At 54.2% G+C, this 22,853-nt stretch overlaps 1 protein-coding gene across 1 annotated transcript; it reads left to right on the top strand.

Moving 5' to 3' along the window:
* Positions 1-4,723: 4,723 nt before the first annotated feature.
* On the top strand, positions 4,724-14,846 carry LOC310901298 (maestro heat-like repeat-containing protein family member 7). Its single transcript, XM_083840619.1, has 11 exons — positions 4,724-10,079; positions 10,515-10,702; positions 10,792-10,929; positions 11,494-11,608; positions 12,034-12,171; positions 12,442-12,618; positions 12,786-12,941; positions 13,511-13,612; positions 13,741-13,843; positions 13,980-14,036; positions 14,504-14,846. The coding sequence occupies exons 1-11, from the start codon at positions 9,945-9,947 to the stop codon at positions 14,695-14,697; spliced, it is 1,503 nt and encodes a 500-aa protein (XP_083696745.1). The 5' UTR covers positions 4,724-9,944; the 3' UTR covers positions 14,698-14,846.
* The last annotated feature ends 8,007 nt before the right edge of the window (positions 14,847-22,853 follow it).

The raw sequence follows: 22,853 nt of genomic DNA, 5'->3' as shown, positions 1-22,853 counted from the left end.
TCAGCTAATGGATGGGAATCAGAGTCTTGGTTAGAACAATATTGCTGCCGGTGCACTGGAGCAGCCAGGTGACAAAATGTGCTCACCTGGGCGATGCCTGAAATCTTTCTGTGTATCTCGTAGTTCACCCTGGAATAGGAATTGCATCGTTATTGATGCTTTTATGACATCTTCCTCTTTGTCCTCCTGTTTGCATGGTGGCCCCTCTTCAGAGTAGACTTCCTCATCATCATCTTCCTTGTTTGTTGTCTGAGTAGGACTTCCTTTCCTTTCTGAACAACCTGACTTTCTCATCCATTGTTTTGTCTTGCGTATAGAGGTGACTGATACTCAGATTGGTTCTCTGGCCCAGCCATGGGGCCCATCACAGGGGTTGGAATGGCTGCAGGACCCATCGCAGGGATTGGAGTGGCTGCAGGGCCTGTCACAGGAGTTGGAGTGGCATTGACTGTGGCTTAGTAAACATAGGCCAAGCCCCAACACCTTACAGTGATTTGTGTCTCTTTGGAATTGCCAGAGTAATGACACACCTTCTCCAAGCATTTTACCATTTTTTTTTAGGATTCTGCACTTGTTCAGGGGTGAAGTTCCAAAGCGCTGGAGGTGCCCACTGCTCTAGGTGGCTGTCCATATCCTCCCACACTACCTGCTGCTCATAACTATCCTGCCTCGGGGCAGATCTCTGGGTGGCATTCTTCAGTAGTTGTTTAACCTTAAACAAAACCTGAAATACATTCAGAAGGCATAACAATAGGAACGCGAAGGTTTGAACATCCCAAAGATATTCAGAGTTTTAAAGAGCTATTGTAACTAGCCTGGAGAAGGGGGAGGTGAAGGAGAAAGGGAGAGTAAGAAGTGGGGAAGAAGTGAAGTGTCTCCCCTTGTCCCCCCCACAGACTGGTCTCCTGAGGAGAAAAGGTAAAGTGTGTAGTTATTAACAGTTTCCAAGAGATGGTTCACAAAGTACAGAAGGTGATGGCACTGCTGAGTTCAAATACCAGATTAGTCTCATGACCAGTAATTTTTCATATCATAAACCAGTGTTACACAGTACAGCAAAATAATAATCTTAAACCAGCCCCCAGAAATGATAAACAGCACAACAGGGAACACATACAGTAAGTAATGTGCCATCCAGCACAATTCCAAAAACAAACACCACAGACCAGAAATCAAAAACATCAACACTGTGATCAGCAACTATTAAACTGATCTAGTGTCTATAACAATTTTGTTTTAACATATTTTGGTCAGTTCTGTTGTTATCTCAACCCTTTTTGCCCCATGTTGGGTGCCAAAAGGACTGTTGTGGCTTAACCCAGCCGGCAGCTCAGCACCACACAGCTGTTTGCTTTGCCTCCCTCCCTGATCCCCGGTGGGATGGGGGAGAAAATCGGGAGGGGGGAAAAAAAAGTAAAAGCTCGTGGGTTAAGCATAAAGACAATTTAATTGGCCTGAAAAAGGAGAAAAATTATAACGATGATGATAATAAAATGTACAAAACAATGCCTTGAGAGCAGCTGATGAGGCTTGGGCAAGGCCAGGAGTAGCGGCAGGCCGTTTATAATGGCGGTTATGCCATTTAACAGTCGCTCTCTCGGGGGCAGACATGTTCTGCAGCACAGCTGGGGGTAACACGGCCTGCAGGGGGCTTCCTGCTTCGAGGCCCCTCGAGGGAGCCACCGGCCGCCCTCTTGAGAGCAGCTGGTGAGGCTTGGGAGGAGCCGGGAGCGGCAGCCCCCCTGTCCTCACACACCCGGGCAGCCCTTAGGGAGCATGGCTTTTCAGTCGGTGCATAGCGCAGGGGGGAGATGGGCTGCTGCAGTCACTTCCTGCCTTCCCTGAGGCAGACCCAACAGGCTGAAGGGACACACAGTATGGAAGATTCCCTATCCTCTCTTCACCCGGCTGATGTGCACTAGGATAAGGGGCAGTGGCAACAAGTCCCTGCTTGGGCTAGCAGGTGTGTCCCCTTAGGGCCTTCCCTGCCTTCCCAGGTGTCTGTGGGCAGTAGGTAGGAAGGTTTGCAGGTTGATCTGAATAATATTGAGGAGCAGGGCTCATTGGTGGGGCTTTAAACCTGATTTGAAGGGGGGAAAGCGATTTGCGGAAAACGGACTCCACAATCAGTAAGATTGTAAAGTAGGTATGTTTATTCAGTGCTGGGCAGCTGGGGGGTAGTCCCGACAAAGTCGTGCGCACCTGATGCGGCAACTTGCCTTGGTTATATGCAGTAAAGAGTTACACATGCATGAAGTTTCACAATACACCTATACATATTCATAACCTGTCCCCACTTCGTATTAAAATTAGTTCCAAGGAGTCATTCCCATAAGCTCCTCCCATCTGTGCTTGCACAGTGTATTCTGGTGGTGGTCGTCGGGGGTCATGGGGATGAAGATTGCTGACTCTTCCTCGTCACTGCTAGTTGACCTCTTGTCTTTGCACAGACTCAGTTGCTCCTTGGCTCTTGCCCATCTGCAGGACCAATTTCTACCAGCTTCTTAAGATAGGCTCACACTCTTATTAGGAGACTGACCTTGGTAAGGGGCCCAAGGCTTCTTGCTTTAGTTAATTTGCACAACGCACCATAGTTAGCAAAGACACTAAGTAGCATCCTAGTTTAATGCCGTTAGCGCTCTATCTCTACTTGATAAGATTCTCCTAACTCCCTCTCTCAAAAGGATAAAACCAGGCTTGACAGAGACAAGATTGGATTGGTATGATAATGGTTATGGGATGGTGTGTTGGCAAGGTCCACCTGTCTGCCATTCCAGTTGAGGTGGGGGATGGAGAGCCACGTGGCAGCAGAGGCACAAGGGACATTGGCAGATTAGAAGTCACAAAAGTGCTTGGGAATGGTCATGCAGGAATTAGGGTTCTTTCCCAAAAAAGGTGATGGGATTGCTAGCCCAGCTGAAGTGCATCTACAGTAATGCACACACTCTGGGCAACAGACAGAAGGAGCTGGAAGCCATTATGCAGCAGGAGGGCTATGACACTTTTGCCATCACAGAACCACGGTGGGATGGCTTGCATGACTGGAGTACTGCAATAGCTGGCTACAGACTCTTCAGAAGGGACAGGCTAGGAAAGAAAGGCAATGGGGTAGCCCTGTATGCTAGGGAGTGTTTCGATTACCTAGAGCTTAACAATGACAATGACAGGGTTGAGTGTTTATGGGTAAGAATCAGGGGGAAGGCCAGTGAGGCAGATATCATGGTGGGAGTCTGTTATAGACAGCCCAACCAGGCTAAAGAGGCAGACAAAATGTTCTATAAGCAGCTTGGAGATGTCTTCCAATCGCTAGCCCTTGTTCTTGTGGGGGACTTCAACTTAACAGGTATCTGCTGGAAATACAACAGTGGGGAGGAAAACAGTTTAGGAAGTTCCTAGAGTGTGTGGAAGGTAACTTCCTGACACGGCTGGTGAGTGAGCCAACTAGGGACAGTGCCCTTCTGGACCTTTTGCTTGTGAACAGAGAAGGACTTGTGGGTGATGTGAAGGTGTGAGTCTGTCTTGGGCATAGTGGTCATGAATTAATGATTTTTTGATTCTTGGAAAAGTAGGGAGGTGGATTAGCAGAACTGCCACCTGCTAAACCACTTAGACATATGCAAGTCTATTGGGCCAGGTGGGATCCACTTAAGGATACTGAGGGAGCTGGTTCACCAAACCAATTTTCATCATTTATCAGCAGGAGAGGTCCCAGCTGACCAGCGGCTAACAAATTTGACACCCATCTACAAGAAGGGCTGGAAGGAGGATCCGGGAAGCTACAGACCTGACAGTCTGACCTCGGAGCTGGGGAAGCTCATGGAGCAGATTAACTTGGGTGCTGTCATGCAGCACTGACAGGACAACTAGGCGATCAGGCCCAGTCACCATGGGTTTATGAAAGGCAGATCCTGCCTGATGATCCTGATCTCCTTCTACAACAAGGTGACACATTTGGTGGATGAGGGAAAAGCTGTGGATGTGGTCTACCTTGACTTCAGTAAGGCTTTTGACACCATTTCCCACAGCATTCTCCTGGAGAAACTCGCTGCTCAAGGCCTGGATGGGTGTACACTTCGTTCAATTAAAAACTGGCTGGGTGGCTGGGCCCAAAGAGTCATGGTGAATGGAGTTAAATGCAGTTGGAGGCCGGTCACTAGTGGTGTCTCCCAGGGCTCAGTACTGGGTCCAGTTCTCTTCAATGTGTTTATTAATAATCTGGACAAGGGAATAGAGGACACCCTCAGTAAGTTTGCAGACGACACCAAGTTGGGAGTGAGTATTGATCTGCTCGAGGGTAGGAGGGCTCAAGAGAGATGTGGATAGGCTGGACTAATGGGTCGAGGCCAACTGTATGAGGTTCAGCAAGACTAAGTGCCGGGTCCTGCACTTGGGGCACAACAACCCCATGCAATGCTTCAGGCTGGGGGAAGAGTGGCTAGAAACCTGCTCAGCGGAAAGTACCCTGGGGGTAATGGTTGATAGGCAGCTGAATATGAGCCAGCAGTGTGCTCAAGGTGACCAAGAAGGCCAACAGCATCCTGGCTTGTATCAGAAATAGCGTGGCTAACAGGACTAGGGAAGTAATTGTCCCTCTGTACTCATCTCTGTTGAGGCCGCTCCTCGAATACTGTGTTCAGTTTGGGGTCCCTCACTACAAGAAGGGCATCAAGGTGCTGGAGAATGTCCAAAGGATGGCAACAAAGCTGGTGAAGGGTCTAGAGAACGAGTCTCATGAGAAATGGCTGAGGGAGCTGGGGTTGCTGTGGCCTGGAGAAAAGGAGGCTCAACTTATTACTCCCTAGAATCACCTTTTAGGAGGCTCTAGGGAGGTGAGGATTGGTCTCTTCAAAAAACATGTAGATGTAGAGCTTAGTGACATAGTTTAATGGTCGACTTGGCAGTTGTGAGACACAAAGTTGTGTTTTAGCAGTGGAAAATTCCACTAGCCTTGCATATTCAAAAGTGATTGTGCAGGCATGACAGCGGCATAGCAATGGGGAGTATGATAAGCAGATAAGGGGAAGGTCCCACTGCCCAAAAATAAAGAGGATGGCTAAGAAAAACAGGACAAGCAGTGCGAAATCAGTAAAAGCAAAAAATCACAGGCCATCTAGTCATGAGAGAAGAAAAAAAAACAAAAAGAAAAGGAGAAATTAACGGTTGGTCAAATAAAATTGTACATATATGGTATAGTAATAAGCATTGAGTAGTTCTTGAACCTGTAGTACTCAGCCAGTGAGGAAAGAGGGGAGGAATTATGCGTTGGGTAATAGGGAGTATAAGGTTACGATATACTTTTGCTGTGCACTCCTGCTTGCAGGACGTCTGCCATTGCAGTCGCGAACAAAAATGCTACTTCACTGAGATCCTCGCCTGAGCTTGTGTTACTGGCTACATATTGCTTCTCACAGTAGTGCTAGGTTAAAGGTTGGACTAGATAATCTTAAAGGTCTTTTCCAACCTAAATGAATCTGTGATGCTTTTCTATGATTCTGTGATGCACAGTGCAGTTGCTTGCCACTCACTGACTGATGCTCAACCCGTATCCGAGCAGCGGTCTCCCCCCACTCCGGCCAGCCACTCCATATTAATTGTTCAGCATGGAGTCATATAGTACACCTTTGCCCAGTTGGGGTCAGCTGTCCTGGTTCTGTCCCCTCCCAGCTTGTAGTGCACCCCCAGCCTGGCAGGTGGTCTGAGAAGCTGGAAAGTCCTTGGCTCAGAGTAAGCACTGCTCTGCAACAACTAAAACATTGGTTTGTTATCAGCATTATTCTCATCCTCAATCCAAAACACAGCACCATACCAGCTACTGTGAAGAAAATTAACTCTATCCTAGGTGAAACCAGGACTAGGGGGAATGAAGGAGTGTGCCTAGCTCGCTTCTGCTCTACAGAAGGAGATGGAGGTGGCAGAAAAATATATGGGCACACTTCCAGAGACTGGTGTGCTTTGCACGGACAGATGGAGTCCGATAGCATGATGCAGCAAGAAGGGGGCTGCCCCATAGGGAAGGACAAGCTGGGAGCTAAGACAGACCCTTCTGCTTAGCCACATCTGAAACTGAACTGTGTGCCCTCAGATCTGCTGCTCTCCTCCTGCACACTTGCAGGATCTCAGTTCCTCTCTGTAGCCATCCAGCAGCTCCATCCTCATCTGTTCCCTCCCCAAACAGCTCCTTTCCTCTCTGTGTGTCCTTATGTCAGTTCAGTTCCCATCTGCCCAGCTGTAGAGCAGACCTACACCTGTACTTGAACTCCGATCAACCCTGTGCCCCCACGTGCACCCTCCAGTCAGCTCTGTTCCCCTCAGCAGCACTGCTGCAGCTCTGTGCCCACCGCGCAGGAGGGGAGCAGCTCTGGTCCCTGCCACAGGAGCACTTCCCTCCCTGGGTGCTGTCACTGTCCTGGCCGTCCCTGGCTGACGCACTTCCCGCAGGACTGCTCTCCCCAGACAAGGGCCAGTGCGTGCCTCTACCACACGATGGCAAGCAGAGACAGTGAAACGTCCCCAGCAGCAGGGCTGGAGCGGGCGGCGCTGGAAGGGGAAGGCGATTCTTGGCAGAGGAGCAGGGCTCCCCATCTGTCCTGCCTGGACCCCCCTGTGCTGGGGAAGACGGAGGAGCTGAGCCTTGCCACGCAGGTGATGTGCCGGACATGTTGTGCGCAGCCTCATGAGCTCCCATCCATGTGGCACAGTGGGTGCACGTCCCTGTGTCAGGATGGTTGTTCTCAGGCTGTAAAAATTCAACCAGTACGAATGCTAGCAACTGCAGCTGGGACAGAGCAATGCTGGACGCATGTGCACAGAGGGAGACGAGCGGCTGGAGAACAGCTCTGCAGAAAGGGACCTGGGGGAACTGGTCACCAGCGGGTGCAATATGAGCCAGCAGTTTGCCCTGGCAGCTGGGGCATTTCAAAACTGCCTTTTGGGGCATTCAACATAAAATAGCCAGCTGGTAAAATACGTGATTCTCCTGTTCTGCTTAGTGTTGGTGTGGCCCCACCTTGAATATGGTGTGCAGTTCTGAGCTCCACAATCTAAAAAGGAAAATAAAACATCTGAATGCGTCCAGAAGAGGGCAACAAAGCTGGTAAAAAAGGACTGGGAGGCATGTCCTGTGAGGAGAGGCTGAGGACATTTGGGTTGTTGTCTAGTTCAGAGAAAAGAAGGCTAAGAGGCAAGCTCATTGCTCTCCACAGCCTCCTGAGGAGTGGAAATAGAGAGGGAAGTTTTTCAGCTCCACCATCTCACAGTCACTGCAGACAAGGCCGCCTAAAGCCTTGGCTTCCCTATTGCGTGGAGAAGGAAGATATCATCAACGCAGGCCAGGAGCCTCCTGGATTGCATATGCCCTGCTGTGTTGTCCCCCCAGCAGACAATCAGGATGGTCGAAGGCCCCGGTGAGGACCAGTGCCTGCAAACAGGCTCCTATCTGTCTGTAGAAGGCCTCATTTACTTGTTCTCCCTGGTCAAGTGGCCTGCACCCACTCTAATGTCACCTTTCCCTGTCCTCCCTTTCATCCTAAGCCATAAACTCTCAGCCAGCTCCTCAGCCATTCCAGACAGAGCTCCACACACTCCATCTGCTTGCTCCCATGAAGGGCAACACCCCCTCCTCATCTTGCCAGCGTGTCCTTCCTAAAGAGCCGCTATGCCTCCAGTGCAATGCTAATGCACTGGAATAACAATTTCTTTGAGTGACAGCAAAAAGGGGGGTTGCACCCCTCACAAATCATAGAATCATAGAATCATGAAGGCTGGAAAAGACCTCCAAGATCATTTGGTCCAACCATCACTCAGCTTGGTGTTGTCTGCCCTCTTGCAGAGGGCGCACTCAATCCCACTGCTCATGTCACCGACAGAGATGTTAAATAATAGCGGTCCCAGTACAGACCCCTCGAGGACACCACTCGTCACTGGTCTCCACCTGGGCATCACAGTTGCTGTTGACCATCCATCCAGTTCCTTATGCCCTGGAAATCCAGACACAGAGGTGTACGGGTCTGGGCACTCAGACGTTGTCACCACCAGTTTGGTGACCCAGCCCCGCAGGCCCCTTCCCACCCACCGCTTGGTGGGCCTGTGACAAGGGGCTGCTGATGGGCAGTTCAGAGAGCTGGGGCACTGGGAAGCCGTGCGGGGTGGGTGGTGGGAGGACTGGAGGGGCTGCGGAGGCTGGAGGCTACGAGGGGCCAGGCTGGCAGGAAGGCCCTCAGAGCCAGGCTGGTGGGAAGCCCTGAGGGGATGGGGTGGCAGGAGGGGTCTGAGGGGCGAGGCAGGTGGCAGCGTGTCACGGGGCCCTTTGTGACCTGCCGTGATGCGGGCTCTGTCCAGACAATGGGCGTGCAGCAACGGGTCACGGGGCCCTTTGTGACCTCTGTGATATAAGTGCTGCTGGCAGCGTGGTTTCCCCACATTGCCTGGAGGACGAGACGGGACAGGACGGGAAGGAGTGGAGCTGCAAGGAGTCCCTGCAGAGCCACCCCATTCCTACTGCCCGTGTCTTTGGTGCTTCCTGGAAGCGTTTCCCATCCCTGTGGTGGGAGCCCTTGAGGCCAGACCTCAGCAGCATGGCGGGGCGACACCCCAGCATGCCCAAGAAGGCCTGGATGGAGGAGGAGGACAAGGTTAATGCCAGCCCAGCGCAGCAGCCTGATGAGCTGACCGAGGTGCAGGTGCTGCAGGCAGGTGAGTGGCCAAGCTGGGCTGAAGGGCTGGCAGCTGCAAGCTGCCTCTGCCCCTTCCCGTCCTCACAGGAGCTGCTGTCCCATGTGGCATCCCCAGGGGCAAGGGGCGAGGGGAACCGTCCGACTCCATGGGATGAGCAGGGAGAGGCAGGACGAAGCAGGGCATGGGCAGCCATCCTGTGGGTACAGACCTCTCCTGCCCAATGGCAGCAAGCACCTTGTGGGGCGCAGGGCTCTCCCCCCTTAACATGCCCCATCTGCTGGGGAACACCTGGCTCCGACGCATGCACAAGAGAGATTGGGCTCAGTGCCCCCGCTAGTTCCTGGCTCGGGGATCACCCTGCCCGGGCAGTGTGGTCTTGGCTGTGTCCTCCAGCCTCTCCCACAGACCCTCAGCTCTGTCTGTGCTTGGTCTTCACCAAATCCAGGCTGGGACCAGACAGAACAGGAGCAGCAGCAGCAGCAGGACAGGGACCAGAAGCAGGAGCAGGAGGCCATTGCAGTCAAGCTGGATGAGCGTGTAGTAGGCAGGGTCGTCCTTTCAAAACATGTAAGTATCCGGCTGGTGGGACTCAAGCCCTTGGGGGATCGTGTGCCCCGCTTGAAGCTCTGTCGTTGGGCATGTGACACCCTTTTTGGCCAGCACTGAGTGGTGGGAAGAGAAGCACTTGTCAGTGGACCCCGGGAAAGGGACTGCTCTGGCAGCAGCCCCACTCTCAGACATTTCTCCTCCAGGCACCGAACATCTTGAAGAGCATCTACCAGTGGCTCGTGTCCAACACAGAAGAGTCTGCCCAGCACCATCTGGACAAGAGCCTTCTGGAGCTGGCCGAGGAGCACCCTCACGACGTGGTGGTGACCCTGCTGCGCTGCTCCCCATCGTGTGACAGGTATGGGGCCCGCCTGCCCTGATGGCTTGGGGCCCGCCAGCCTTTCGAGCCCATCCAGCGCCAGCTGCCAGCTGGCGATTTTCAGGATGCCCTGCAGGGGCCGAGCCCTCCATCGCCCCATTTCCCAGCCCTGCCACACCAGCCCCAGAGCCTGCCACCACAATCCCTCCCCGCCCCACAGCGGACCGCACCTCGGCTGCCTGCAGCCTGCAGGGCCGGGCCTGCCGGGTGCTGCCTGTGAGGGGCAGGGGGCAGAGGCAGGACTGGTGGCCAGCCCGGGCCCCTCCACGGTTGCCCAGGCCTTGGTGCTGTGGCCGAGGCCCCCCCTGACTGAGCTCTCTGGACCTCCAGAGCTGCCGCGACCATGTGGAGGCTGATGACCTCCTCAGCCCGGACTGCAAGGAAGGTGATGGCAGAGCTGTGCTGCGTGCTGAAGGACTGGCCCCTTCACAGGACGTCCACCTCTGACGGGGACAACACGGATGTCTTCGTCCTGGCCGTGAGTTTCTGAACAAGGCCTCTCTTCCCCCAGGGGCTGCATCTCGGGGCAGCTATCCATCCTCCCCTGTCACTACATCTCCCTGCCTCAGGCGGTGGGCTGCAAATCTGGCTTAGGGGCAGGTTTAGGGGACAGGGCAGGGCCAAGGCACAGCCCAGCAGGCTGCAGGGGCTGGGACAGAGAACCCAGGCTGGCTGCAGGACACAGGAGACTCAGCCAGGGCACACTCCCACCGCCCCAGGGAGGCTGCTTGTGGCACAAAGAAGAGCTGAGCCCAAAGAGCTTTGGTGGCTGAGCTCTGGCTGGGAGCCAGGCCGGGTGCTCTGCCTGCATCTCCCGTGGCCCACGTCTGCACCCGAGCCTCAGCCTCCCACGCTGGGGCCATGCCACAGGGATGTCTCAGCAGTGAGTGCCATCTCTGGGTCTTTTTTGCAGGCAACCAAGGTGCTGCGGGAGATCCTCCAGCCAACCATTTACTCAGTGAAGGTGGAGGCGCATTTCCCCCTACTCCTGCTGGTGTTGCTCTTCCAAATCTCCGCAAGCGCACAGCAGACACCAGAAGAGGTGGAGACGCTCTACAGGGAATGGCAGCAGGAGGAGAGCATTCCCACCAGCCCCAGCAGGTGCTCTGTCCCACTCCTCCCACCCTTCCCGTGGTCCTGGAGCCTGGGCCAGGGATCCCAGTGTGACCTGGGCTTTGCTCTGCCTGCAGGTTTGCGGTGCTGACTCTGAAAGCACTGCTATGCCGTCTTGGGTATGACATGCTGGTGCTTGAATTAGAAAAGAAGAATGCCTGGGAGACACTAGTCAACGCTGAGAGCCACCACTGGGCAGTGGGTCAGCTGGCCAGGTGAGGGCACCCTGCTCCCTTCTCCCCCCGGCATTTCTCCCTTGCAGACGGGGAGCCCCATCCGATCCCCTTGGTGGCGGCTGGCAGGGGCCCCATTTCTCAAAGAAAGGGGCTGCAGCCTTGGCTCTTGCGAGCAGAAGGGCAAAGCCTGAGAGAGGGTGGCTGCACGAGAGCAGTCCCCTGCCACAGTGCCGGCCTCCCCTCCCAAGGGCAGCCCCCCGGGGCAGGGCAGGAAGCACTGAGCGACACCGGCAGAGCCCGGGGCACATGAATCGCCCGTGGGCAAGAATGAGGTCTCCTCAGAAGGGGCAGGAAGCCTGCAGGGCAGGAAGCCCATTGTGCACCCAAGGTGCCCGCTGCTCTGGGGCGCTGGCTTTCTCCCTGCAAGGAGAGGTGGCGGAAGACCACGCCTCTGTGAGCATTAAATGCTGGTGGCTGCTGGAGCAGAGCCGAGGGGGCCCTGGCCTGGCCTGTGGTGTAACGGCTGGATGAGGGGGGCAGTCAGACCCAGAAGCATTTCACTCATCCTGCTCAGGACTTACCCTGTCTTCTTCCCTCTGCCAGGGTGATGAGACGTATCGCACGAAAAGAGCGTCAACAGATTGTGCTATGTCTGGAAAAGTGGCTCAGGAGGAACGAGCCATGCTGGGAGGTCCCCGCCATGGCCTTCCTGGTCGAGGTGAGCCTGATGGCAAGCGGTGCCTGTCTGAGCTGCCTCTCGCCACGCCACCCTCTTGTGGCCACAGCTGTGGGGAGAGGTCAGCCGGTGGAGCTGGGGCGGGGGTGGGCCCCAGTTCATCCCCTTGGCACATGCTGCCAGAGTGACACTTGGCTACAGTTTTTCGTGCCTCCCTTGGGCAAGGTCTCTCTGTGCAATTGTTCCTCAGAGGCTGGGGTATCCCCGGCTGCTGGGGGCCGGGAGGAGCGGTCGAACACTGCCACACACGGGGCAAGGAGCCCAGGGGCTCTGCACATCCGCTGCTGCCTTTGGGCTCAGCTGCCTGCGCTGGTGCCTGATCCCTGCACCGGTGGATGTATCCAGCCCTCCATGGTGCGGTGTGTCCTGCTGGCCATTTCCACCTTTCACTGATGCGTATTTTTCAGATGCTGGCCTTTGATGACCTCAGAGCAGTGTCTGTCCGAGTCCTGAAGCTCTTCGCAAGATACCTGAGGAGTCAGTGCACGGTGATGCATCAGCTGGTGCTCAGGGGCCTCGCGACGCTCAGCAGAAGACCTCGTACAGTAAGCAGGGTTCAGCTGGCTGAAGCCATATTGGTGATGTGGCTCCGGGCCAGGGATGCTGGCTAACACCATTGCTTGGATTTTGCTGGGCATTAGGCACTGTGGGAGCTGCTTCCACCTCTCGTGCCTCCACATGCATCTGTCCAAGTTCCTTGGGGCAGGACTTTGACTTCTAGGCCCCAAGGCAGCGGTGTGGGTTCTAACAGCCTGAGCATGTTTGCCTGTGCAGCCTTCTGTGGTTTCCCAACATGGTGTTGTTACTCCACACAGGCAAGAAAAATGGCGTTCCTGCTGCCGGAGATCATGAAGCTACTGCCAGAAGTGGAAGGGGATATGGTTCTAAACACCCTGATTGTGCTCATCAGAGTGCTCAAGGAGCTGGACGTCCACATGGCCAGCCCCATCGCTCTGCAGCTGGCAGAGAGGCTCCCAACGTTCTTTGACAACGTAAGGCTGAGGGCACAGGGCCCAGCTGGGGTCTCCAAGGGGCGGTGCCTTTCCTGATGGATGTTGGGTGCTGTCCGGAAGCATTGTGCCCTGTGAATTTTCGGACCCTTGCCCAGGTGGGCCTGGAGCAGCTGGTGCTGAGGTCTTTTCTTCTTCCTTCCCACCAGGAATCCAGCTACACGCAGCTGCTCTCCATCCACTTCTTCAGAGATGTGATGAACTTAGTAGCAGGAAGTGGAAAAGAGCAGCTGAAGAGACACGTGCGCCAGAGCGTGATCCCACTGTTCTTCCACTTGCACGATGAGAACCAGCAAGTGGCCAAGGTTGGCTTCTCTAACCAGCGTGGTCATTTGGGGAGGGCAATGTTGACACCCCGGGGTGGGACTGAGCACCCACAGCAAGGGGCGCTGGAGGGACGGAGCCGTGGGGTCTGCTGCCATCCCTGCTCCCTGCATCCAGCCCTCTGCAGGGCGGCTGCCTGCAGCCCCACAGCTGGCGATGGCTGAAAAGGTGGGCACGGCCATTTCCCAGAGCTGCTCTGCCTGCTCGGCAGTGCTCGGCAGCGGTGCGCGGCCACGCAGGCCAACGCTCTGCAAGTCCCACAGGCTTCCCAGCTATGCCCGCAGGAACCTGAAGCTCTGGGCTTGGACCGCCGGTCCCCTCCGCCCCTGTGCTATGCCCAGGTGCCCCGCAGATGTCCGGGCTTGGGCCTGCCCCAGCTCCCTCGGGCACCACACCGCGGAGCAGACGCCTGCTCCCTGTGGTCACCCTGCCCCACACAGCGCCCTGGGCCATGCAGAGGCGTGCAGCCCCTGCAGCCTTGCCAAGGTGCTGGGGACACAGGTCCCTTGAGAGTTGGTGGTGGCATTTCAAATTCTCTCCTGCTCTTCAGGCCGCTGAGGAAGCCCTTCTCAATGCTGCCAATTTCCTGAAGAGGAAGCAGCTCGCGAACCTGCTGGAGACACAGCAAAAATGGAGACTCAGCGAGTGCCTGGTAAGGACAGCTCTGAAGCCCCAGACCGGGACTGGACAAGCGCACAGCGCCCCAGTGCATGGGGCAGGCAGCTGTCCGAGGGGGACGGTCTGCACCAGCCCCATGCCCTTGTGCTCTCCCTTGTGCAGCTGGACGACGACAGGCGGCGAACGGATGGGTACCTGCGCCAGAGCCTGCCTTACCTGCAGAGCCCGCAGCAGCCCTTGCGACTGGAGGCGGTCAGGTTCATAGGTGAGCCAGAGCCCCGGGGTCCCTCTGTGCCCGAGGGGAGGAGGGCAGGTGGCCCGGCCGGCAGGGCCACTGGGGGGGGGTTGTGCTGCTGGGAAGGGCTGGCAGGCAGGGTTTGTGACAGACTGTGTGTGCCTAGGGCTCATTGCGAGGCAAATGGATTGGCACGAGGAGGAGCTCCCCATCATCTACGAAGGTGAGTGAGGGCAGTGGGGTATCGGCGGAGGCTGGTGGGGAGGGGGAAAGACCCTGGGCTGGGAGCTCCAGCCCCTGCCCTGGCGCGGAGGGCTCTGCTGCTTGTGCGGGAGAGGGGCGGTGTGGGCAGAGGGGAGAGAGATTTCAGGGGCTTGTTTGGGGCCAGCCCCCTCCTGCTGGTCTCATTGCCCCCTGCTCCTGCCTGACCACAGGAAGAGCTGGGTGGCGCTGGCCACAGCAGGAGCTGTTAGAATCATAAAATCAGAGAGTCGTAGAATGGTTTGGGTTGGAAGGGAGCTATAACGTCATCGAATTCCAACCTGTCTGCCATGGTCAGGGATGCGTCCCACTAGACCAGGTTGCTGAAAGCCCCGTCCAACCTTGCTTGAATACTTCCAGGGATGGGGCCCTTCCTGGGGTCCCCGCAGACAAAGGCTCTGACCTTGCCTCTGTTCCTCTCTCTCACAGCCATTCAAGGCATGACGGACGACGTCAGTTCCTCTGTCTCTTCGCTGGCAACTCAGACTCTCTTCATTATACAAGCTGCAGTGAGCTTGTCATGCACTGTACCTGGAGTACGAGGGCTGAGCTACCGGCTCCGGAAGGCGTGGAAGACGAAGTGCTCTGCACTGTCCTTCCTGTGCTCCTGTTGCCGTGCGTAGAAATGACGGCAGGCATCCTGCGTGCTGGGGCCACCTGACAGTGTGTGGAAGGCTGGGTGGCCCCTGGATTCTCCCAGCACGTGGCACATCTCCAGCCTTCAGGACCTTCCTGTCCCCTTCGCTTGCTCCCAGATCACCCTTCTGCTTGGCCCTCCCCAAATAAGCAGTCCTGCTTCTTCACCTTGTCTGCGTGTCTTTCCTTTGTGGCAATGAAATCGTGGAAGACTTGGGCCCTGAAGTGACTGGGAACCTCCAGAGAATGGCTGCCTGTGGAACTTACTGAGACTAAACACCTTGCCCCAGTTACGCATGGGGAAGGAGTTCAAGCATATTGGTGTATCAGTGATGTGCTAATTGGTGGCCTCAGCGTCTAGTGTCTCTGTGGTGGGGCAGACTCAAAAGGATATCGTTGCCCGTCTTGATTGCCCGTTGATTGCCCAACTTAGTTGCCCGTTGCCCTAAGTTTAGGGCTCCAAACTCCAGCAGAAAAGATAAAACTCCCAGGCCACCATGCCACCCATGGGCTCTCAACTCACATGTGGCAGCACGGACCCAAAGGTCCCACTCGCCCCAAGCAATTTTATTCCCAAAGTTTCAAGGATGCCGAGAAGCCCTACTCTACCTGGGAAAAGGGCCTTTTTATAATCCATCCAGCTTTACAGGAGGGTGGCAGAATTATAAACCAACAGTCAATCATGCTGCGAGGGCCTTCCAAAGTGCTAAAGTAACCGCTAACTGCCGGAACCCCACCCCCTGCCGCAGGGGCACAAAGGGAAACCCTTAGAAAACGGTATGCGCAAAGAGCTCACTATGGGCATACCCATAAAATAGAGGAGGGCACACCTAACGTTCTTCCCATACACTAACCAGTAGACGTTAAACCAGATGAGAAGCCCCCTTCCTCCCCGAGTAAACACGCTCCTCCCCGGTTTGAGCCCGATTTAAGGAGCGTGTGGTTCACACAAAAAGCATTGTGGTTCAGCAAAAGTCCGTGTAACCACTGCTCAGCAACAACTAAAACATTGGTGTGTTATCAGCATTATTTTCATTCTAAATCCAAAACACAGCACTATACCAGCTACCGTGAAGAAAATTAACTCTGTCCCAGCCAAAACCAGGACAGGAGTAAATAGGGCCGAGGGACAAATATCAGTCACAATTCAGGGTGGACAAGCACTCCAAAACTATGACTTGAGCTTCTTCTACTTTAATTGACTTAGCTACCTTTAGCCCTAAATCTTGCAAATTCTCAGTCAAGCTCTCTCTTCCACTGCAGATAATCTTCACAGTAGTACTACCTTTCTGCAGGGACACCTCTCCTGTCCCTCCGTCTGCTGTCTGTTAACTCACAAATGCATCTGAAGCCTTAAATAACAGTGATGTTTAAGGAGATGACCAGAGAACGTGTCTCCTTGGACAAGTATCTGGACACAGGTTTTTCAGGATGCTCACCATCATCCTGTGCTGTGGAGGAGCCATGAGTAGGAAAGTTGGGCACAGGTTTTCCGGGTGGAAAGGAGATAATGCAGGAGATATTGGGAGATGATGGGAAGAGGAAAAGGAGATAATGAGGGAATAAGGAAAGGAGATAAGGAAGAGGAGATAATGGGAAATCCATACTGCACAGAATATCAACCAAGGAAGGGAGCGTCAAAAAAGCATGCTTAATTTTCATTAGCTTGGCTGAGCTCCTGCATGTTGGAAGCTGGAAACTGAGACACAGAAGTGAGAAGTGCATGCAGTTTTGAGTTTTGGAGGAAAAGACTATGGTATCTTGGTGGTTTGATCCTCTCCTCCCTGAGTGTGGGGGGGAAGACGTTAGAAAAAGAGGCCCAGGAAGTTCTTATCAAAAATGAACTCGTGGATCAGCGGCATTAAAAGCAACCAAACCATCCTGTTTCAGCTAGCCCTCCAGGAGCGGACACTTCTCAGTCTGCCTCAGTGCTGTCCTCAGGTGACCACCGCCAACACAGCACGTGAACCTTGTATCAGTCCCCAGCTAGCCTGCTATTAGTTTCATCACACGATACGTTATGCTGGGACAACACCAGAGCAACACAGGCGTTTTATGGATTGGGTTTACTTTCAAACAAGTCAGCTATCTTAGAAATCATAGAATCATAGAAACACAAGGTTGGAAAGGACCTACAAGATCATCTAGTCCAACTGTCCTCCTATCACCAATACTACCCACTAAGCTACTAAATCATATCTCATAGCACCTTGTCCAGGTGCTTCCTGAACGCTGCGAGGGACGGTGACTCCACCACCTCCCTGGGCAGGCTGTTCCAGTGCCTGACCACTCTTTGAGAGAAAAAGCTTTCCCTGATATCTAATCTAAATCTCCCCAGGCACAACTTGTGGCTATTCCCTCGAGTCCTATCATTAGTTATCTGAGAGAAGAGGCCGACCCCCTCCTCATCACAACCTCCCTTCAGGAAGTTGTAGAGTGCAATGAGGTCTCCCCTGAGCCTCCTCTTCTCCAGACTAAACAATCCCAGCTCCCTCAGCCGCTCCTCATAAGACTTGTGCTCCAGACCCCTCACCAGCTTTTTCTCTGGACATGCTCCAGGGCCTCAACATCCTTCTTGTAGTGAGGTGCCCAAAACTGAACGCAGCACTCGAGGTGCGGCCTCACCAGAGCAGAGTTCAGGGGGACGATCACCTCCCTGGTCCTGCTGGCTGCACTATTCCTGATACAAGCCAGGATGTTGCTGGCCTTCTTGGCCACCTGGGCACACTGCTGGCTCACGTTCAGCCGAGCATCGATCAACACTCCCAGGTCCCTTTCCTCTTCACAGTCTTCTAGCCACTCTGCCCCAAGCCTATAACGTTGCATGGAGTTATTGTGGCCAAAGTGCAGGACCCGGCACTTGGCCTCGTTAAACCCCATCCCATTCGCTTCAGCCCAGCAGTCCAGCCTATCCAGACCCCTCTGAAGGGCCACCCTACCCTCAGGCAGATGGACACTACCTCCCAGCTTGGCATTGTCTGCAAACTTACTCAGGGTACACTCAATCCCCTCATCTAGGACATTAATAAAGATATTAAACAAGGTAGGCCCCAGTACAGACCCCTAGGGGACACCACTCGTAACGGGACGCCAGCTGGACTTACCTCCGTTAACCACTACCCGCTGGGAACAGCCCTCCAGCCAGTTCTTTACCCAGAGAAGAGTATACCTGTCCAGGCCACGGGCAGCCAGTTTCCCCAGGAGAATACTGTGGGAGACCATGTCAAAGGCTTTGCTGAAGTCTAAGTAGACTACATCAACAGCTCTTCCCTCATCTACCAGTCTGGTCACACAGTCACAGAAAGAGATGAGGTTAGACAAGCACGACCTGCCTTTTGTGAACCCGTGCTGGCTGGGCCTGATCCCCTGGATGCCACACAAGAGCTGGGTGATCTCACCCAGGATGATTTGCTCCATAACTTTCCCTGGAACCGAGGTCAGGCTGACAAGCCTGTAGTTCTGCGGGTCCTCCTTACGGCCCTTCTTGTAGATGGGAGTCACATCGGCAAAGACTCCAGTCCTCTGGGACCTCTCCAGATAACCAGGAACACTGATAGACAGTGGAAAGTGGCTTGGCAATCACCTGCGCCAGCTCCCGCAGCACCCTAGGGTGGAGCTCGTCTGATCCCATGGACTTGTGGGCAGGGGGTCCACCACCGGTTGTGGGGTATCCCCCTGGCACCATTCCCTCTGACACACCAGGGAGCTACTCCACCAGCCGATCTCCCACTCACACTGCCTTACAGCCCTCAGTCCCTCAACCTCCTCTTCCAGCTCTGCCACCATGCTGACCAGATCTTCTACCCGCTTGCCCCTCACACAGGGGCAATACCTGCCTCCCTCCCCCGGCAGCAGCAGGCACCGGCACTCCCTGCACCCAGAGACCTGTACGGCCACGGCTCTGGACAGGCCTTCCCTTTGGGTCGCCACAGCCTCTTTGGGGCAAGCTCTCTGCCTGGCGGAGACCATGGTAAAAACTGCGGTCACAGAGACTGCCAGCAGAGAGGATGGACTCGAAGGGGAGGAGGGGCAGAAGCCCTGTGTGCCACCACACGATCTCCCACACCCAGCACTGAAGCACGCTGCGGGTGCTGCTCACACACTGGCGCCGCCCTCCCGGGGGCTGTTCCTAGGCAGAGGGCCTGGGCCCTGGCAGCACCTGCTCCCGTCAGCAGCTCTGGGTGGCCACGCAGGCCAACGCTCTGCAAGTCCCACAGGCTTCCCAGCTATGCCCGCAGGAACCTGAGCTGTGCGCAGAGACGGAGGGGAAGGAGGGCGGGTGACGGAGGAAAGGTTCTCCAGTGGAGGGAGTCCCTGTCCTGAAGGTCCCATCCCCTCTGGAGATGCAAGAGGCTCTTTCTGTACATGGCCTGCGTCTCAGTGCTGCAGAGGAGAATCTGGCAACAGACTTTGGCAGAATGGCCTTATCCCCTAAGGGGCAGAGGGATCAGCGTGCTGGGCTAGGGGCGGGAAGTGCTGGACTTCTGTTCCTGCGCTTTCTCTCTAAAACCACTCATTTCCTAGGTGCTCATTGCTGAGAACAAGCTGCTTTAATCACTCCCAAAGTTGAGTGTCCCTCTGAGTATGCTCAGGACAGCTCCATTGCCATCCTTGCAGCCACAGAGCAGACCTGCTCTTGTACACGCACTCACACCAGCCCCGTGCCCCCACAAGCACCCTCAACTTAGCCCCGCTCCCCTCTGAGCAAGCTTGGTGCAGCTCTGTGCCCACCGCGCAGGAGGGGAGCAGCTCTGGTCCCTGCCACAGGAGCACTTCCCTCCCTGGGTGCTGTCACTGTCCTGGCCGTCCCTGGCTGACGCACTTCCCGCAGGACTGCTCTCCCCAGACAAGGGCCAGTGCGTGCCTCTACCACACGATGGCAAGCAGAGACAGTGAAACGTCCCCAGCAGCAGGGCTGGAGCGGGCGGCGCTGGAAGGGGAAGGTGATGCTGGGCAGAGGAGCAGGGCTCCCCATCTTCTCCTGCCTGGACGCCCCTGTGCTGGGAAGATGGAGGAGCTGAGCCTCGCCAGGCAGGCGATGTGCTGGAGATGTTGTGCTCGTGAGCTCCCATCTGCGTGGCACAGCAGGCACATGTCCCTGCGTGGGGTTGGTTTTTCTCAGACCACTGCTCTCCCGACTGGCCTGCCCTTTTCCCAGAGCTGGCCCGAGCAACTCCCAAAGCACTGCAGGATTTTGCAGCCTGGCTGCTCACCTTCCAGGTAATTGCTGTACAGGACCATTTTGTCCCAGCTGATGTTGAGAAAACACCTCCCCATACTCGAGGCTGGGGCCTTGCTTGCATGCGGGGCACCCCAAAAGCCCCCTACCCCGCTGTGGAGGCAAGGGGCTTCCCCAGGCAGTCATGCCCAGCCCAGTTACAGACAGCAGTGGCCCATCTCAGTGGGGCACCATGATAAGCATCTCTGCTGCTTTTCAGAGGCAAAGCATTCCCCACATCCCGGGTGCTGCCTCAGGTCATAACTGTTTACACTGTTGACGTGGCTCTGCCACAAATCATTATTCTACATTAAACGCACTCTAAGGGTGGCTGGCTAGCTCTTGTGGCATGGTCAGTTTAGCGTGGCAGTGAGAGCTGTGAATTAAAAGGCCTTTACCCACACACTTAAGCACATTTTATATATTTAGACTTTTTAAATCCATTACAATATGTGTTTGCCTGGCTTTTGCTGCTGTGCCCCAGGAGGTGATGGATCTATCCTGCTTTTTACTTCCTTTGCATCTCCAGCCCAGCTTCAGTGAGCATAATTTTAGTGTCATGATATTCTCTCTGATCTCTCTAGGCCATCTGCCTCTTCTGTACAGAGATGGCTGCACACAGATGGGGAATGAGTCACAGCCTCTTCCCTGGTGGAAGCTGCTCTGGCCCAAAGCCAGCACAGAACTGAGATGCAGAGGCCGTGCACCTAGGAGAGTCCTCTGTATGGCACCACTTGATCTTGATGTGTCCCTGGCCTCAGGTAAGGGTTGGAAGTTTTGGCTCCCAAAGCTTGGCCCTTACTATGCATCTTGTAGAGAATAAGGCACGCATTTTTGTGAGCTTGCCACTGCCGGGCATTAGACAACCTTAAAGTCAGGGCATGTTCTTGAACAAACACAGTTTAGATATCCTGAAAGGAGATGGATGCTTTTTGGTCTTCTCTGTTACCATGTGAGGGTTTGTCTGCTTTGAGGATGACACTTGAGTGTTGTCCCTCCTTTGAGGGGACAAACAAAACCAGGGGACAATAGTACTATGTGCACACAAGTTGTCCTCTAGACAACCATTCCTGTCACCGTACATCCCAGCAAAACTTCCTAGCAGGCCTCCATCCACAGGTGGATGGCTGGTCAAGACTGAGCTGTCCTTGAAATTGAGACGTGATATTAAGCTTGCTTGGGTACCTACACATCAAGCACAAAGATGTTTATTCAGATGTCCTTCAGAATATACTGTTCCTGCTGGGTATCTGTTGACCTGATGGTTGTCTTCCACATCTTATCTTACAAGATTTTTTCCTGAGGAAATGTCCTGCATTAGCCTCCTCCTTTGAGCAGTATGAGATCACAGTTGTAAAGCAACTGTCTCTCATAAGCCATCAAAGAATGGAAACAGTGGATAGTTATTTATATGGCATTATTAGGGTGATTATTTTTTAGTCTGCTCCTATGGGATATCTATAAATTACTGTGGGCAGAAAAGTCCCTTACCTGATGGTGCTGGTGGTCAGCTCTAATGTGTCTGTACTCCCTCTCCTCCCTTGCTCTCTGCTCATGCAGTAGTGCTGAAGAAGAAGGTTATTGCCAGGCTGAAGAGCATGAGCAGGTTCTGCTCCAGGGATGGGAACATGGAATGGGATGGAGAACTGCGAGGGCAGGAAGGGTGCATCGTGGCCCACTGCTGATACTCAAGCCTCCTGGGGGAGCAGGCAATGCCTGGGAATACAGCTCTTGGTTGAGCGGGATGTGTTGCTGGAGCCTGCTATAGGAATCCCAGGACAAAAGCGGTATCCAGGTGTTGTGAATAAACCATACCATATTTCCTCATAGAGGAGGTGGCTCACATGTTTTTTTGCCACTAACTGTTGCCTGCTTTCCCATTCTTAACTGGATTTAAAATATTAATATTATAGTGTCTCAAGGCAACTTCTTGTCAAGTCCCTGTGGTCGTGCTGGATGACATCGACTAGCCTGACATCTGGAAAAGCAGCACAGCAAGTAGCAAGCAGGCCAGGAGACTCTTAAGAGCGTGTTGAGGACAATTTCTCAATCCAGGTGATAGATGCTTCTGCCAGAGGAGGAGTTTTACTGGACTTGTTGCTCACTAACACAGATGAACTCATTAGGGAGGTCAGGATAGGTGGCAGCCTGGGTGGCAGCAGTCATGCTGTGGTAGAATTCATGACCTTGAGGGATATGGGCCGGGCAAGGAACAAAGTTGAGAGCTCTGACTTTAGGAAAGCTTTCACCCGTTTAAAGAACTGCATCCCCTGGGGAACTGCCTTTAGGGACATCGGAGCAGAAAAGTGTTGGCATATCTTCAAGAATGTTTTTCTTTGAGCACAACATCTCTCAATCCCCAAGTGCAAGATATCAGGCAAGGAAGGTGGGAAACCTGCATCACTGTATAAACAGCTGACTGAATTGAGGAGCAAGAAGGAAATGCATAGGCATTGGAAGCAGGGACACACATCTTGGCAATATATAGCAATGCTGCCTGGGCACGTAGGGATGGGATTGGGAGGCACATCTGGAACTGAACCTGACAAGGGAAGTAAAATATAACAGGAATGCCTTCTATAGGCAGGTTGGCTGGAAAAGAACCAAAGAAAGTATCCTGCTAGACAAGTCGGGAGACCTAGTGATGATTGTACAAGGAAAGTGCTGAGGTAGTCAACAATTTTGTTTTGTCTCAGTTGTCACAGATAATCAATCTTCTCAAATCTCCCCAGTTCCTAAACCTCAAGACAGAGCCTGGGTGAATGAAGTCCTTCTTCTTGTAGGAGAAGACTGGGTTTGAGACTGTCTGGGGAATCTGAATATAGACAAGTCCATGGAACTTGTTGAGGTACATCTCGAGGTACTGGGGGAACTGGCAGATATGATTGTCAAGCTGCTCTCCATCACAGTTGAGAAGTCATGGCA

The sequence above is a fragment of the Anser anser genome, assembly GCF_964211835.1.
Source record: "Anser anser genome assembly, chromosome: 6".
Taxonomy (NCBI): Eukaryota; Metazoa; Chordata; class Aves; order Anseriformes; family Anatidae; genus Anser; species Anser anser.
This window is presented reverse-complemented; position numbering and strand designations above follow the sequence as displayed.

Bases quoted from the DNA above. Each gene is read 5' to 3' on its own strand.
- LOC310901298 (XM_083840619.1), top strand. From the start codon at position 9,945: ATGTGGAGGCTGATGACCTCCTCAGCCCGGACTGCAAGGAAGGTGATG. The intron at 10,703-10,791 runs GTGCTCTGTCCC...CTCTGCCTGCAG, and splicing joins ATTCCCACCAGCCCCAGCAG to GTTTGCGGTGCTGACTCTGA. The intron at 12,619-12,785 runs GTAAGGCTGAGG...CCTTCCCACCAG, and splicing joins TCCCAACGTTCTTTGACAAC to GAATCCAGCTACACGCAGCT.